Source organism: Populus alba, chromosome 15, assembly GCF_005239225.2.
Source record: "Populus alba chromosome 15, ASM523922v2, whole genome shotgun sequence".
NCBI classification, from domain to species: Eukaryota; Viridiplantae; Streptophyta; class Magnoliopsida; order Malpighiales; family Salicaceae; genus Populus; species Populus alba.
Window position 1 is genome coordinate 1,012,597 of NC_133298.1, and position 12,033 is coordinate 1,024,629.

Genomic DNA, 12,033 nt, shown 5'->3' on the forward strand with positions numbered 1-12,033 from the left:
TAATTTATTTCAAAAAGTTTTGAGATCATGTTTTTTTAAAAAAATAAATAAAAAATATCATAATATCTGAAGAAGTATCATGATTGAATAATCCATTCTCATCAATTGACTAGACAAATTAACCTTCAAATACTTCATATTTCAACTTAAATTTTTAACATTTATGTCATAGAATATCAATAAATTACTATTTATTTATTTTTATTCTAGTCGCTATTTATAAACTTGACACCATTATTTTCATACTTATCATTGGATAAGTTGAATTTCACAAATACAAAATCAAATTTTAAAGAAAGATTTTCTTAAACTTTCTTGCTTATTGGTATGGTTAAATAATAATATCATCTAATAAAATCTATTTAAAATATAAAATCTATCACCTGATTATAACAAATTAACCAATCTATCAATAAATTAGCGGCATCCATAATTGTTCTCTCAATAAACATGGAACACCTTGCAAGTAAAGATTGGAAGTCTTATTCTAGGAATTAAAATTTTTTTAAAAATAATATTTCGGTAAAAAAAAAAAAGGAAAAAACGAGATGTGTAATCGAGTTAGCAATTTAAACAATAACATGGTACCAGCTATTTAATTGTGTGTGTGTAAAACGACATCATTTTTTCCTGTACGAAGAATCATGGGGGTGGGGTACCCCAGAGTGTAGGGCAGTTTTACACATACATGTCCCCAGGTTCACGGGGTTACACGAGAAACATTAAAGGCAGCTCTCCTTCCCTAAGCCATAGCAGCCAAACTGCAGTGCAGCTCATTTAAGACTGATCATGTCACTCCCTTTCTCATCTCCTCTTTAACATTTTTTTTCTCTTCAATTTTACATTTATTTCAATTAAATGTGGTCCTTATCTCCACTTGCTAATGCATTTACAATGTAGATTTAGTGGGCCCATCTGGCTGTACGTGGTGTCTAGCATAATAATTTCATCATAAAATTAGGAAGATTAATGCTTGTATATACTTTATTTAATAAGCATCCAATTGCACAGTTTATTGTTAATATATAGAAAAAAGAAACAGGCTTCCGACTTCTTGGATCAGAAGGAGGATGTGGGTTTATATATATATATATATATATATATATATATATATATATATATATATATATATATTCATATCCTTTTAAAAGGATGATATTAGTTCCGTTTGGAATTTGTGGTTGCCCTTTTATTGATAAGTATACTTTTTAAAAATTAAATTGTATTTTTACTATTATAAAATATAGCAATGTCTTAACCATTAGACAAACAATTTATTGATTGTGGGATATATTAGAATTTAATAATTTATTCTCTATTTTTAGAGATGTATTTAAAAAAATTAAAGGAAATATCTGTCAATAAAAAAAGGGATAAATACGGCGGATAAGTAAGACATGGAAATGTAATTTAATTATGAAAAAATTGACTGGATGGTTGTTTTTTTATCAAGAAAAGAGAAAAGAGGCTTGATATTTACCAAATAATTGATTGATTGTTCTAGGAGTTGTCCAGAGGAGCTGGCAAAACACAATTTGACAACCTTCTCAAATTCAGATTACTTACGGGCTAGGGCATTCTATCATCTCAGCAGAGAAAGTTCATGACTTTATTTTGCATATATTACTTAATTTGACAATCAAATAATTATACAATAGTTTTATTAGTTTAAAAATTATTTCAGTAAAAATAACATTGTTTTTTTCCTTTTAATTTTTTTTTCAAAAAAATTTATCTGATTAAATTTGAATTTAACAGAATCATTAAAAATATGACCAGTGTAATCCATACTTCAACATATTAATATTGTTTCGCTACAACTTAAAACTCGATTTGAATCAAACTTTGTATCATGGTTTCTTCTTCTATTAATTTAACAGATCAGGCTGGTTTTAATAACTATATATTATATTTTTAAAAAATATATATATGTTATAATATATATGAAACAAAACATTGGAAATGGACGGAAAATAAAGGTAGCTATAAGAGAGCACGTAACAGAAAGGTTGGAGAGGAGGGGAGATGACGGTAGACAGGAGGGGGAAGAGGGGAAGTAACTGCTGACCAATCAAATCCTGAAAAAGAAAAAGGTTTTTTTGGGGGGCAGACAAGTTAAGGTTTTTGATTGGGTATTAGGTGCGGTGAAGTAAAAAGATTCACGAGATGCTTGGGGAAACGAGAGCAAATCTCTGCTTGCACACATCCTCCTCAAATTTATTTCCAAAAAAAAAAAAAAACATAAGAAAAATATCCAAAACCTTCTTGCTTTTTAAACTAGATTCGAAGCAATTTATCGAGAAAAATATATAGCATTTTGGAAACGACACCCTTCAAATTTAAAAATGTTAGTATTAATAAAGTTAATATGCTTCTTAATAATAACAACATAGTAATGGCTTTTATTTAGTGTTTGAATTACTATTCCATGATATAAAATATGAAAGACATGTATATTTTTTTTTTGAAAATATATTAATTTACTTTAAAATTATTTAAAAACAAATTCATATTATATTTATGTTTATTTCTTCAACAAAATACATTTATGTTTCTTTTGTATTTATCCTTTTTATATTTTTTAAAAAATAGAAACACAACCTTAAACTACTTCACGCGCATTTATATTTAATTTTTATTTTTATTAAAACTCTAATAAAATAGATATGTATTCAACATGTTTTTCATAAAAGTTTATTTTTATATTTTTAAATCTGTAAAATATAATTATTTTACCTAATATATATATATATATTTTAATATATTTTCAAGTTAAAATCATTTTAAAAAACAATTATTCAATCATCTTTTTTTTTTAGTTTTTTTTTAGTTTAACGTGGGTGTCCGGGTCAGCTTGCGCGTACCTCGACTAATCCCACGTGCCCTGAAGTTAATGATCGTGTAAGCCTCCAGTAGCCATCATATAAGCAACTTAAGGCTCGAACCTGAGACCATAGAGGAAGCAAATCTCTTGGTCTTAAATTTTTACTATTGAACCACTAATTAGATGATTATCATCTTTAATTGTACAAGTGTAAGGTATGAGGTTGGAAAGTGTGTATTTTGAATGTTCTAATTACAAGATCACGAATGGTACCTTTTATTTTGAATATTCAAATTCAAAATCACGTTCGTACATAATCCCAAGCAGGGAATACATTTCTGAATTGTTTTCCATATGATCGTATACAAAACGCAAAGGCCAGAAAAGTTCATCCAAAAATATCCCCTCCTCGACGCATATATAAGAAATTTCAGGGAAGTTACTGTGGACCGTTTGAATCACTCAAGTCACTATCTAATATCTGCCTAGATGAGAACAATTAAGAGGGAGGTTTTTTCAAGAAGACAAAAGAACTAGTAAGAGACATAATTCTTAGACAACATCTTTTTTTATATTATTAATATGGATATTTAACTAAGTTTATGTGTATCTTGACTAATTTTATAGGTCATAAAATTAACGATCATATAAGTTTTCAATAACTCTGAAATTTGTAAGACTCGAATTGATGACCTCTATAAAATAAATTTAGAATCTGACAAGTTAAACTACAACCCTCGAAGTTATTTTTAAACAACATCTTGATCCTTAATATAATTACCGTGGAAATATGTGTTAAAATGGTTACAGTCCCTTACTCTTCAATTATTTTGTCATTTAATCTTCCAGACAATATGTATGAGAGTTTTACAATATATATTGCAGTTTAAATAAAGAAAGAACCTACAGAAATAAACGTTCATGATCTAAAAAACTACTTCATATTATTATTAAACTCAATCCAACATATTAATATTGAATTTTTCTACTTAACTCTTTATCCAGGCTTGATTTAAAAATAACCTAGTAAAAATTAATTTGATATAATCTAGTTAATTTGATAGGTTAAAAAATAACATAAATGTAAAAAATATAATTTGACTCTTTAAAAGGTAAAGGTTTGATTTTAAAAAAATTCCAAGAAGATATTTCTCTAACATTAAGAGGCAATATATTGAACCGACCTTGGTTTTGCAATTTAAGTCATAAAACTTGTAATCTAAGTTATTAAATCTATTATTTTTTTAATTATTTTTTATTTTATGATATGATAACAAAAATAAATATTTGTAAAAATTAAGTATTTATTAAATATTAAGATATTTATTTGAGACTGTAATAATCATATAGAAACATGATAATCAATTTTAAATTAAGAAAATATTAAAAAAATAGAAAGTAAATCTTTTTAAAGAAAAAAAAAAACAAGTTCAAAAATCTTTTTTAAAGAAAATGGGCGAAGCGCGGCTTTTGAATTTTAGTAGAGAGAGTAATTAGCAAGCTAAATTAGTTCTGGAACTGTTCCCATTTTCGGCATGAAAGATATTTTTTTGGCAATAAACAACAATAGAATATATATAAAATCTAACCTTATAATCTATAACTAAATCATAATTTCCATGCAATGTTCCCGTACACGCGCGCGTGCACAAACACATCGTGTGAACAAGAAAGATGGAAATGGGGACCACAGCTTAAAATATACCGAGGCAGAAATGATTCTCCCTCGGTTTGTTGGTACCAGAACTACATTTGGCCGCTACTGAGGCAAGGTATGAATATGAACTCACAGCCATCTTCCTTGCCCTCACAAATCACTGTTATTAGTATCAGGTGTTTGGAAATATGGTAGCAGTTGCTTTTTCAAATAGCTTTTCATGTTGAAAAGCATGTTAATAATATTTTTTTTTATTTTTTAAAAATTATTTTTGATATCAACACATCAAAACGATCTAAAAAGTACAAATCCGCACTCAATTTTAGCAAAAAAAAAAAAATTAAATTTTTTTCAAAAACAAGTTACACCTCAATGCCAAAAAGCATCTTCCGCCAGGTGCATATCATATAATTGAGATGGTAGTAGGAGTGATGGTTTATGCTATTTTTGTACTTAAAAATATATTAAAATACATATATATTTTTTAGTTTTTAATAATTATTTTTAATATTAATATATCAAAATAATTTTAAAAAATAAAATAATTCATTTTAAATAATTTTTTTTTTAAATTTAAGAAAATACGACGCCCTAACACTCCCAAGCTTGACTCGGTTTGAACAAGTCATTTTAATAGATTAATTCATAATATAGTCAGCTCGGTCATGATGTTTGATTAAAAAAATAAATTAAAATCATGTTTTTATTTAAAAATTTATTAACTTGAATTAACTTAATGACTAAGGTATGAATTTTTTTTAGTATTAATCTACGTATTTGCAGTTGGATTCAATTGTAAGAATTTTATGAACTTGGGAAAAAAAAAAAAGGAATTTTGAGCTACGAAACTGAAATGAGATTCACAAGTCTCTAATTCAATGTCTACTCCTTGGTGACTTGAGTGGTGAAGGGATTTTATTTAAAAACGAAAAGTTTCTTGTTTCATGAAAATAATTTGCATTTTAGAACATTTTTTTTTAGTTATAATTCTAGAAGCACAACAAAATCAAATACCGCACCATGTTTCTAATTTTTTTTATTAAACAGTAATTTTTTTACATGTTTTGATATTCTAATATAAAAAATAATTTTTTAAAAATAAAAAAAATATATTATTTTGATATATTTTAATATAAAAAAATATTTTAAAAAATAACTGTGACTATACTATACTAAATAAGCCATAAATCTAACTAAGAAATTATGATCAATGCCTGTTGGTATACGCAAGTGATATTCGCAGTATGTTCTTGAGATTGCTTGCCCTTTTCTTTTCTTATTAAAAACGAAAGGAGGAGGGCTTTTATCATGAAAAAAAAAAAAAAGCAACAATTTTCAATTTAAATTCATTTTTTCGTTAATTCCAAGGAAAGCACACACACTCAAAACATAGCTTAAAATCATGAACGTGGACAATTCATACTCTATTATCTCGAATTCGAGAGAAAAAAAAAAAAAGAGCATGTCATTTTGTACACATTGTATTATAAGTATATAAAAAGGGTATTTTGATAGCGCAATTCAATAATATTTTTTAAAATTTTTAAATATTATTTTTTTAAAAAAATAAAAAATATATTATTTTAATATATTTTTAAATAAAAAAACACTTTAAAATATAATTTTTTCTACTATCTCAAACACCTTTAAAATAATTAATTATTGGTGTTGGAAACTATACAAAAGATGCCTCAGGACCGAATAATTTAAACCAGCAAGAGATGAACACATAAGCGGTTTGTACACATTAACGTTGTTTGATCTGCCAAAAACCTGTCAATCATGCAACAGCACGACAATAAATATTGCAACTGCTACAGAATTTTATTATATTTTTTGTCTAAAACTCGAGTAAGAGAGGACTTAAGTTTGTAGGTTAATTAAAATGCCATCTAGAGTGAGAAAAAAAATGATTAAATTAAAAAAAAAAAAAAATTAAAAAAATCAAATCATAAAAATAATAATTAAACCGATTAAAATTTAAAAAAACCAATCGGTTCGATTCGGCTTTATAAACACGAAACCAAAAAAACCAAGTCAAATAAAAAAAACAAGTCAAATCGGTTTGAATTGATTTTTGTCATAAAAAACCAAACCAATCGAAACCGTGGGTTTGAGCTGGTTTCAATTCAGTTTTTTTTTATTTAAAAAAAAATTGATTCGATTACTTTTTTTTGATAAAAATTGAACCAAACCGAAAATAATCACCCTTAATTCCATCTATGATCTAACAATTAGATAAAATCATGCTAAAGGAAAATAAATTGAAGAAACATATTCATTAAATCCTGCCGATCATGGAGGGTCGCTTTAGTGACTTTGTTGACTCAAATATGGCCCAATTTGATTTTTTTAAACCAGTTTAAATATTAATCTAGATAAACATCAACAATTTAGCATGTTAATTCACAACTGAATTGATTTAGTGAGGTACAAGTTAACTCAAAAGATTTTTATTTTATTTTTATCTAAGATGATATATATATATATATATATATATATATATATATATATTTTAATATTCATCCAAAGCCATATCATTTTAATTAAAAAGACAATGAAAGAGCATCGTTTTAAATTGATTTATTAATATAATGAGTTGGGTCCTTAACCAAGTGGCCTCGAGCCGAGTCTAACCCGGGCCTGAAAAATATGGCAGGAATAAATAACAATTTATAAAGTATGGTTTTCTTTGTTAGCACAAAGTAGAGCCTGATGCATAAATTTTAGGTAATTTATTTTTTTTCCCTGATCCCAAGAAATAATAAAAAAAAAAGATTTATGGGAATTAAAACGGCAGTCTCTTTCTTTACTTTGCTGGCAGATGGAGGAAGCAAAACAGGAACAAGATGCACAAAATTAAGGTTAAGAGAACGAGTGGCCCTGATGTGATTTCAAAAAAAAAAAGAAAAAAAAAAAGTTAGCCAGAAACACCGAAAGAGACAAAGGCTCGTAGAGTAGGAGTGATTAGTGTAACGTTCAAAGGGAGAGCGTGTCACATCCTTTCTCAAAAATGGACATCTTTACCTCTCTGGCTCTTAACAATGCCAATAAAGCAAGCTTCGCTTATAAAAAGCTAATGCCCTTTTCCTTCTGCAACGTCCTCTTCTCCCTCCGTCCCTCTCTCTCTTTAACTCCGTCTCTTCTCTCCTTTTCTTTTTAAGCAACTTGTTTTGTCTTCTTTCCTTTATAGTTTTCTCTAAAAAAGACTGGAAAAAACCATGCTTTCTAGACTAAATAGCACCAGTGTTTGGCTGGAAGATCATAAAGAAGAGCAAGATTCAACAACGAACCACCTCCACCACCACCACAACAACATTAACAACACTACTGCAGCTGGTTGTGGTGGGGTCATGTTGGAGGGCAGGGAAGAAATGGGTTCTCTTTCTACTTTCAAATCCATGCTTGAAGTGGAAGATGAGTGGTATGTGAGTAACAACAACAATACTATTCATCAAACTCATCAAGACAGTATCAAAGACCTCACCTTTTCACCAGGTCTTGGTGACCCAGATAATCTTTTGCTTCACCAAGTGGATTCTTCCTCATCTTGTTCACCTTCCTCTTCAGTTTTCAACAACTTGGATCCTTCTCAGGTACATTACTTCATGCATCCAAAACCGTCTTTGTCTTCACTCCTTAATGTGGTTTCTAACAACCCTTTAGAGCATGGGTTTGATTTGAGTGAAATTGGTTACCTTGAGAATCAAGGAACAAATTCAGCTGCAACAGCAAATGTTTCAGCTTTGTTAAACAGGGGAGGTGGAATTTTGGGAAACTTGGGGAATTTCTCGGATTTGAGTTCAAATAGTCAGATTAGCATTCCTAATTTATGTTCTGACCCACAATTTTCAAGTTCTCGGATGCTTCAGTTACCTGAAAATGGTCCTGGGTTAACTAGTTTTAGAGGGTTTGATGAGAATTCAGGGAATCAATTGTTTTTAAACAGGTCTAAATTGTTAAGGCCTCTTGAGACTTACCCTTCAATGGGTGCGCAACCTACTTTGTTTCAAAAGAGAGCAGCTTTGAGGAAGAATTTGGGTGATAATGGAGGGAATTTGGGACTTTTGAGTGGGATTGATAGAGATAAAGGGAAGAGTGAAATGACTCCAATTAGTGAAGAGAATGACAAGAAGAGAAAATTTAGTAGCGGGGATGATTTTCTTGAGGATGTGAGCATTGATGGGTCGGGTTTGAATTATGATTCTGATGAATTTACTGAGAATACCAAGGTGGAGGAGATTGGTAAGAATGGTGGGATTAGTTCAAAAGCGAATAGTGGTGTTACTGGTGGTGGTGGTGTGGATCAAAAGGGGAAGAAGAAGGGGCTTCCAGCTAAGAATTTGATGGCAGAGAGGAGGCGCCGGAAGAAGCTCAATGATAGGCTGTACATGCTGAGGTCTGTTGTTCCAAAGATCAGTAAAGTAAGAATTTTCCTTATCATTTTCTTGTGAATTAGATATTTCTTACCAGTTATTTTTTGTCCTTACAATCATCCAGCATGTTTGTGTGTGCTTGTGTCTGAAGAGAATGTTTGTAAATTGTTTTTTGAATGAATAGCATCTTCTGTTTTTGCATGTTGAGAAATGGATAAAAAAAAGTGCATTAATTCCTCTCACATGGACCCTGGTAGAGTTGTTTACTTTCACCATAATTTTTTGGGCCATTGTTAGGGTATTAAAAATTGTCTTCAACATAAAGTTGTTGAATTTCAGAATTTCTTCTTCTTTTCTTTTCTTTTTTCTTTCCTCTGAATTGGTTAAATCTTATTTTGAATTCCTTTTGCTGATATATGTTTTGCTATCTTCCATAGACTTAACATTTCTTTCTATCCGTGCCTGTTTGAAGTTCAATGTTCCTAAAACTTCTAAATTGTTTGTATTTTTTGCTTTCTTGTCGTGGCATACACATGGATCTCGATTTTTAAGAAATCCCCTTCCAATACACAGCTTGTGATTCTGACATGAGTTGCTGGCTTACTTAAAATACCTGAGATTGTGTTTTGAACAAGAGAAAAGCGTAAAGGTTGGGTTTTATTTTAACTTATTAAGCTTTAAAATACATAAGAAAAACACAAGATACCTTGAATTTGTGAAGGATCTGCCTAAAACCAAATTCTTCCCCTTGGGTCCAACGTGAATTGCAGCACTCACCTAACTGTTTGGATTTCCTTAGTTTCCTTGAATCAGAAAAGAGTTCATAACCTGATTCATTATACGCTGGTTCGTAAGAACACACACACTCACACACACACACACACACATATGCACTTTTTTTGCTAATTATCCTCAGAAATATCTTGTCATTTAATTTTCGTTCTCATATAGATTCAGGAACTGCAGAAGAAGTAAAAAATATTCAAAATAACCTATTTTCTTACTGTCTTGGTTGGCTGAACCTCTAGCATCTGTCATTGAATTTTTATCACCGGGCTGACATAACATGTTCAATAGTCATCTTGGGCTGAGGAATATTGAGATTCATAATGGACATGACAAGCTCTTGAAACAGTAGTCTTCAGTTTTTGTACTTTTTGTTTAATTTGGCTTAACTCGGTAATGCTTTCTCCAAAATCTGATATTTTAGGAGGAAAGCAGAACCCTGCCACTCTTTTAAGCCTAATTACTAGGAGATGCATTTGGATGTTGGAACTTCAATTTTTTTGCCTGTGCTTCATTAAAATAATAAGATGTGAGTTTTAATGGTCTTTTGCTGACAGATGGATAGGGCATCAATCCTTGGCGATGCAATTGAATACTTGAAGGAACTTCTGCAAAGGATTAATGATCTCCATAATGAATTGGAGTCGACTCCCCCCAGCTCGTCATTGACACCGACCACAAGTTTTCACCCTTTGACACCGACTCCATCAGCACTTCCCAGCCGTATCATGGATAAACTTTGCCCTAGCTCATTGCCAAGCCCAAATAGCCAACCTGCAAGGGTAATTTATTTCCCTCTTTGTGCTGTGATTTCCGTATTGTCCCTAGTGTGTCCAAGATGATCACCTAGATTTTTCGGCGCCCTATTTTCTACTGCCATGACATTCAGTTCCTGCTTCTAAAATATTCATGGAACAGTTCACTTGGATATGATATCATGGGCTCTGAATAACTTATCAAGCACAAACTTGGTTTCATGTGGTCTGTCTCTAATAAATATTGAAAATGGCTGATTAATTCTGAGTTACCCAAACAGGGAAGCTTGTTTTTATATGTAAATGGTATTTTCAAGCTTTCTTTTAATCTTCTCGGGCATCAACTTTTTCATGGTGTTAAACTTGTTTGAGTTTCTATTTTGCTAAACATACAGGTTGAGGTTAGAGTGAGAGAAGGAAGGGCTGTAAACATCCACATGTTTTGTGGCCGCAAACCAGGTCTTTTGCTCTCCACCATGAGAGCTTTGGATAACCTTGGGCTAGACATTCAGCAAGCTGTCATTAGCTGTTTCAATGGTTTTGCCATGGATATTTTCCGAGCTGAGGTACATTTTCTCTGTTCTCAATCTAGAATACAAAGCTAAATTGTAGACAATGTGTTGCAAGCCTTGTATAAACTGACGTCAACCCGCCACGTGAAGTAAAAAACAAAGTAAATGTCTAATTATTTATGATGATCCCGTTAGTTGGTACTTATTATCTGATAAAATGGAAGAGAAGCTACAGGGAGTTGAGCTTGTATGTTTGAAGTCTCTTTTGAAATTCTGGGATATATCATATAACAGATGCATGGTCTTGCATCTATCCAAGGGTTTTCCATCTTATTTAGATGTGCTCAGACTGGGTTGGGATTGTTGTATTGTCTGCTTCATCCCCTGGATTGCTGACATGACATATATCTTTTTGTTCCTCAGCAATGCAAAGAAGGGCAGGACATGCATCCAGATCAAATTAAAGCAGTTCTCCTGGATTCAGCTGGTTTCCATGGCATGATGTAGTGGTCAAATGAACTTGAAGAAAGCTTATGAACTTCAGTTGCCTATTGACGGGAAAAAGTTGCTCGATTGTTATCTTTTTGTCAATCAAAGTGGTCTTCTATACCACCAAATAGTTACTAGTTAGCTTGCCTCCAAAGGCCACCCTGTAGGATAGATGCCATGCAGAAAAATTCACCATTAGTTTTTAAGTTTTTGGAAGAATCAGAATTCTAATATTTCCTGCTTTTGCTGTAAGCATTTCAATAAAATTGGCCCGTTTGGAACAATACTCCCAAACTGTTACCATATTTTTGTCCATATAGGCTTGGCATCCTTCAATCTACCATGCCCATGTCTGAAACAGACAGTAATTTAACATGTGCTCAAGCGTATCAACACCCTGTTTACTTGAACTCTTTTCTTTTTGTAACATTTTCTTCTCAACACACCGCATGCCCTTCCTACAATTACGATAACTACCTACCCTCATTTTTCAAATTACACAGGCCACCGAGTTCTTATTTTAACATACCTCCAGAGTTTTAACTTCAGATTGCATTAAAATGAAGTCACATAATAATGGAAAACAACTCGAGACAACGTTGAATTCCAACAGATGGTAGATGGAATTCGTTGA

At 31.0% G+C, this 12,033-nt stretch overlaps 1 protein-coding gene across 1 annotated transcript; it reads left to right on the forward strand.

Moving 5' to 3' along the window:
* The first annotated feature begins 7,482 nt into the window (after positions 1 to 7,482).
* Positions 7,483 to 11,685, forward strand: LOC118037739 (transcription factor ICE1). The gene is made up of 4 exons (XM_035043829.2): positions 7,483 to 8,905; positions 10,201 to 10,425; positions 10,794 to 10,964; positions 11,334 to 11,685. Exons 1-4 carry the CDS (start codon positions 7,703 to 7,705, stop codon positions 11,415 to 11,417), a joined length of 1,683 nt encoding a protein of 560 aa, XP_034899720.1. The 5' UTR covers positions 7,483 to 7,702; the 3' UTR covers positions 11,418 to 11,685.
* The last annotated feature ends 348 nt before the right edge of the window (positions 11,686 to 12,033 follow it).

Bases quoted from the DNA above. Each gene is read 5' to 3' on its own strand.
- LOC118037739 (XM_035043829.2), top strand. From the start codon at position 7,703: ATGCTTTCTAGACTAAATAGCACCAGTGTTTGGCTGGAAGATCATAAA. The intron at 8,906-10,200 runs GTAAGAATTTTC...TTTTGCTGACAG, and splicing joins TTGTTCCAAAGATCAGTAAA to ATGGATAGGGCATCAATCCT. The intron at 10,426-10,793 runs GTAATTTATTTC...CTAAACATACAG, and splicing joins CAAATAGCCAACCTGCAAGG to GTTGAGGTTAGAGTGAGAGA.